Source organism: Physella acuta, unplaced genomic scaffold (assembly GCF_028476545.2).
Source record: "Physella acuta isolate Inbredline_101_S28 unplaced genomic scaffold, ASM2847654v3 ptg000926l, whole genome shotgun sequence".
NCBI classification, from domain to species: Eukaryota; Metazoa; Mollusca; class Gastropoda; family Physidae; genus Physella; species Physella acuta.
In genome coordinates this window covers 197,213-203,641 of record NW_026732443.1, presented here as the reverse complement: position 1 = coordinate 203,641, position 6,429 = coordinate 197,213, and the positions used below count along the sequence as shown (strand labels likewise).

General features: G+C 37.2%; 1 protein-coding gene across 1 annotated transcript; it reads left to right on the top strand.

Moving 5' to 3' along the window:
• Positions 1-582: 582 nt before the first annotated feature.
• On the top strand, positions 583-5,269 carry LOC131953483 (ankyrin repeat domain-containing protein 17). The gene is made up of 2 exons (XM_059316672.1): positions 583-611; positions 1,960-5,269. The coding sequence occupies exon 2, from the start codon at positions 2,086-2,088 to the stop codon at positions 5,110-5,112; it is 3,027 nt and encodes a 1,008-aa protein (XP_059172655.1). The 5' UTR covers positions 583-611; positions 1,960-2,085; the 3' UTR covers positions 5,113-5,269.
• Positions 5,270-6,429: the final 1,160 nt, after the last annotated feature.

Here is a 6,429-nt window from a genome sequence, read left to right as displayed (position 1 = left end):
ACTTCCGGGTCAACTGAAATTACTCAAACTTTGAAAGAAGGTAGAGAATTCGATCTTTTACTTATATGTGAATTTTTTGTTATCTATCTGAAATAGTACTCAAGTTATAGGCTTTTGAAAAAATTCAAAGTAGAAAAAGTACCACTTCCGGTTATCGAAAATCGCTCAAATGTTGATACGGATCTACGATTTTGATAAAATACTTATATATGAAATTTCATCAACCTAGCTGTAACGGTACTCAAGTAATCGTGTTTACACACAGACAGACAGACAGACACACAGACATACGGACAAGATTGCAAAATTATGTTTTTCCGTATCAGTGAGGTGTAAAACGTCGAGATTTTTAAAAATCTCGATTTTTTTTTGTGCGCGATTACAAGACTTTCTCTATACTTCGTATGTACGAGAAAGTAAAAATTGTGAGATGGAAAATTTTCATAATAAATGATTTACTGGATCTAGAATCTAGAAGTTAAAATAATGCAGATAGTTTAACGTAACAAATGTTATTATTTTTGTAAAATAAATTAGAGAACATAAAAGAGTTCTATACAGATCTATGGATTACTTCCTTTCATTAAAAACTCCGAACGTTATGGTAATTGGTATGTAGATCAAGATCTATCAAGTTTGATAATATACCATATCCACAAAGCAGATATAGTAATAGGTCAAGATCAGATCAATATCATTTAACGCCGATGATGATTCTTAAACAGTTTTAATTAGATTGATCAGCGCAAACTAAATATTGATATTTCTTTTGAAATAATTTAAACAAATAGCCTACATCCGGTTTTTATTGCTATTCCATATTTAATTGCGTGGTTATGTTACTTCCTAAATAAATATATATCGATCTATCTAGATCTATGTCTTCTCAAACGGTGTTCTTAGATAAGAACACCGCATGGGGAGGAGGGAGCGGGTGCAGACCGCACCGTATGACACAATGGGGTGAGGGTGGGGGGGGGGGTCAGACGCCATGGCAAAATTTTTCAAAATATAATGTAGAAAAATGCCTTTTTCTGGTTCAATCAATAATAAATTTGAGTTAAATAGTCTTTTAATACAAATTGACAAATACTAATATGGCGTGTGTGTGTGTGTGTGTGGTGGGGGGGGGGGGGCACAATGACGTAAACGCCAACCAAAAACCTGTGCATTATTTACTATGGAAAAAAAGTTTCATTACATTCTTTTAACAACAGATACGTCAGTCAACGAACGGGGTGGGGGTGGCACCACATTTAATTATTTACTGTGAAAACAATTTTTTTAAATGTTGAATTATTATCACTTAGGGTTAAATGCTTCTTATGAATGGATTAATATAATGCTTGCACAAATTGACACCATTAGACATAAGGAGAGGGGGTGACACCAACTTTTCACAGGACAAACAATGCGTGGTCTAACCGATCAGAACAAAATATACCGTCTACCAAAGTGGACTGGGGTGACACTATATTAGGAATTTGCAAATCTACCTATCTGGACGTAGGCCTACCTGTTAAGTTACCTATCAATGTTTCGAGTCGGAAGCGTGTGTGTACGTGTGTGTGAGAGTGTGTGTGTGTGCGCGCACGTGTATGCATGTGTGAGATTGTGCGTGTGTACGTGAAGGGCGTGTGACACCAGTAATTATAAATTTGATTGTGCAAGTTGGCCTCAGTAATTTCGCCCAGATGTCGATAATCTTACATTAGTTTTGGGTTGATTTGTTATGCATGATGTGTGGCACAATTAATGATCTTTTTTGTTCTATTCTTCTTACTAAAATTTGTGTCTGAGAGTTGTAGTTTTATACAATAAACGAATTAGGGGCTAATTTAAATGTGTTACATTATGATTAATAAGAATAAATCAATTTTAGATTCTGTTCTAATCCTCTCTGAATTTAAAGTAATTAATTAGGCTAACATGTTTAAATTAAATTAACTTTTTTTTCAGGACTTCAAATAATCCGTGTCACAATAAATGCAGATATAAAATTATAATACGCTAAATTGTAGTATCTTTGCTGGGCAGATCGAAACTTCAAGCTCTCATGTGGTAGACACATGAAGTAAAAAAAACATGGAAAGATCAAGTCAAAATGTTTCTCTGTTGGATATGATTTCCGTAGGATCGCCAGACGTCTTGTCTTATCTTCATCTGGTCAGGTCTGGACAAATTGTTGTGTGTCAACCAACTCTTGACCAGTGTCTGCTAGTTGCTTGCGACAAAGGGTCAAGGTTATACGTCACCTACTTACTTCAAGCTGGGGCTGACATAGAAACGAGAGATTGCCATGGCAACACGCCATTGTTGGTGGCAACAACTAATGGAATTGTAGACATCGCGGAACTTTTGATTGAACACGGAGCAGACGTCAATGCCAGTGATATTAAAGGAAATACGTCATTGATTTTGTCAATGCGCAGTGGTTGTTCTGTCGAAGTAGCCGAGGCTCTGCTGAATGAAGAAGGCATCAACATGGAACACTGTAACGAGAAGGGGGAGACGGCTTTAACAAAAGCTTTAAAGGAGGTGGAGTTGGAGAAGGTCAAAATGCTTCTTTTAGGCGGTGCATGTTTAAGTGATGCGAAAGAAATAAAGGAAAGCGGTGAAAATATTTGCTCCGAATGTGCCCAAGAGATCGCTGACAAAACTGGTATAGGTGAAATAGTTCGCCTGATACAGAAATATAAAAGCGATGAATCTATTCTCTTAGAAGCGGTTCTAAAACGGGACTTAACCAGTGTAAAATTGCTCGTTGAAACTGAGCTTGTTAAAATAAAACACGTCAACGAAGAGGACCCGTTAATTATTTTTAAATTGTTAAGTTCTATAAATGAAAGAAAATCCAAAGTAACAGGCGATGATATTGAACTGACAGCATTTCTTGTGTCACACGGTTTTTTTCTAGACGAAAAAGGGTCAGAGGTCACGCTGGCTGCTGATATTGGGGACGTCCATTTGATTGAGGTCTTCTGCCAACATGGCGTCCTGGTGCCTTATCAAGCGATGGTCGTGTCGGCTGCTAAAGGCCGCACGGATATCATCAGCATACTAATTAAATACACAGTTAGCGTGAATCATTTTGATAACAACAATTTGCCAATATTTGCTGGTAGTGCGTTAGAGTCCGCACTGAGCAAAGGAGAGCTTGAATGTGCTGAAATCCTTCTACAAAACAACGCCAAAATGGAAGTCTCATCAGCTTTAAGTACAGTGATCACACACCGACAGAAGGAATGTCTGAGGATGATATCTGAACGCTTCACGTCTGCTTGTCAAGCAGCCGTCTGCAGCTCAACGTCTGAACTTCTTCTTACAGCAGCATCAACCTCAGACGTTGGCGTTATTGAGGTTTTGTTGGAACTTGACGCCGATGTGAATCAGTTGGTTTGTGGTAACACCGCCCTGACCAAGTCGTTTAATTTAGGGATGGTTAATTTTCTGATACACCGGGGTGCTGACGTCAACATTGACCTAAATGATACGAAGTCACCGACAGTTTTGTTGAAAATTCTTTCAGCGGAATACTTTGAAGATTTAATGAAAGCGCTGAACACAAATGACAAAGTCGATTGTTATATTTTACGTGACGAGATAACTCAAGAGATACTGAAACACTTTACACGTGTCAATGTTGAAAATGAAACAGGCGATACCGCTCTGACGGTTGCTGCAAAAATGGATGGTACCAAAAAGATTATAGAGATGTTATTAAAAGCCGGCTGTTGTTTAGAACATAAAAATAAAGAAGGCGAAACGGCGTTTTATATAGCCGCCTTGTCTGATAATATGAGCAACGTTAAACTGTTGATAGACAAAGGCGCGGATATTGATGTCAAAGTTGACCACTCGACAGCTTTAGTGAGACTAGCAGATGAATGTAAATCAGAAATGTGTGAATATTTGATCACCCGTGGCGCAAATGTGAATACATGTGATCGGATAGGTCGAACAGCTTTAGGTAACGCCGCCGAAAATGAAGATAGTTTTTTGGTAGATCAGTTGATTGAAAAAGGCGCCGATATTTTTCATCACGACCACAGTGGTTTTACTGTTCTGATGTTTGCTGCATCAAGTGGTGACTTTGATGTTGTTAAGATTTTATTGAAAGCAGGGGCGGACAAACGCATCGATGATTCAGATAAATATGGAGAAACAGCTCTGTTTCATGCGATTCAGAACGATGGGGATTACGTTTGGAAAAATACACGTGTTATAAACTCTTTAATTTATGCCGGAGCGTGTGTCAACCATCGCAATAAAAAAGGAATGACGCCATTAATGGTTGCTGTCAAATGGGAAAATCAAAGGGCAATTTTGTGTTCAAAGTTGTCTGAGGCTGATGTTAGTTTAATGAGTTACCATAATCCACCAAAAACAGCGCTGTCTATTGCTTTATCCAATCTGCCTGGAAGACCTAAGAGAATGTGTAAGATTGTTAAACACTTGTTAGATCGTGGAGCTAAAGCAGACCTTGTGAGTCCAGAGTTTGTTCATTTGTTCATTGCATTAGGGAAGGATTCTATAGCTCAACAACTCATCAAGGCAGGGGTAGGGCCAAGTGAGGTGGAGATAACCAAGAATTTTAATTACTGGTTCACAAGTTCATATAGGTTAACTCCCCTCTGTGTAGCCCTTCTAATGAAAAATGTAGTTCTGGCTGAGTACTTCATCAAAATCTGTTTTTTGACCAACTCAGACCTACAATTGTTATCACAAAGCGAAAAAGTTATCAAGTATTTAGAGCAGAAGTTACGCACGGATTGTGCTGAGATTTTTAAGCCATATGCTAAAACACCTCTACGTCTGGAGATGATGGCGTTTGTCGCTGTATCGTCTGCTATAGGATCCCACCCAAACAGACCCGCCAGAGTGGAGAAGACTGGACTCCCGTACCCGCTGATGGAAAGATTACTGTTCCTGGCAGACGACACATTACTGAAGAACCGTAATATTGAGAACCAAAGATTGTTTCGTGAGATCTGCTCCTGTAACCCAAAGCTAAATAAAAAACTGAAATCTCATATCTTTGGATACAACTTGTCTTCACCTAGCAGCGACAGTGACACCAGTGACAGCAATGACAGCAGTGACAGCTTCTAGAAACAGATTAAACACTTATAGTAAATATTACATTTTTTGAATCAAGATTTATACAGCAACTTGGTTTAGTTATATTTCTTATAGGATTTACTTAGTACTTACGTATATACTTTGTTCTACAAGATAAATTATGAGTTATATATAGTTATATCCTGAATGTTATCACAATACAATTATTTAAAAAGTTATTCTTGTGTTTTTGAAGTTGTATCTAATTACAACCGTTATGTTCAAGTGTCAGATATTGATGTGTAAAAGAAACTTTTGAGGGTTAAAGGAAAAAAAATCTGCTATAGATTAGAAAGATATAAAACATATAACTTTAAGATGGATGGTAAAGTTTCTGATAACAAAACTTTTTAATTGATTGATGTACGACAGAGTCATTTCCTCAGTGTAACATATTATCATAAGGGCAGTGAAACTTGTAGGTTTAGAGCAAATTGTCAGTAGTTGCTAGATAAACCGGTTAATGTTCAAACTTGTTTTGAACATATGGACACGTCTTTACAAACCTAGGATACATGGCTACAGAACTAAAGTACACAGAACTAACAAAAAAGTAAAACACAGACCTAGAATGTACAGAACTAAAGCACATAGAACTAACACAAAAGTAAAACACAGACATAGAATATACAGAACTAATGCACACAGAACTAACCCAAAAGTAAAACACAGTCGTAGAATATACAGAACTAATGCACACAGAACTAACACAAAAGTAAAACACAGAGATAGGATACCGTGGCTACGGAACTAAAGCACACAACACTCACCTACACTAACCTAATAGATTTAAAGTACTGGACTTAGGCAAACAAACCACGTTGTTACACATATTTTAAACCCGTACACAAACAAGTACAAACCGGACTATGACCAGCGCAAGACACGAGTGGGGAACACTAGGGATGGGACGGGTCACTAAGTAAAAATAACGATCAGCTCTGTCAACCGCTTTACTAATTCACTACATGACTACACACAGAAACACAATACGACAGAGAGAAATACATATTATCTTGTCTTCATTGTCCTCACCTTGCAGGTTACCTCCCTTAACCCATACTGTGAAACAATGATTTAATTTTTCATAAAAAGGAGACAAAAATCTTTACCCTAAACCGTTATGTTGATAATTTAATACTCAAACAATATTTAAAATGGTTTTAAGATGTTAACATTTTTATATTCCTACTTTACTAATTGCTCAGTTAATGTATAAGTGGTTAATAAAAATGTAGGTAAATGCTGTATTCAGAAATATGCTGAAAAGTAGTGAACTTGATGCTAATTAGCTAAAAGTATTAATTT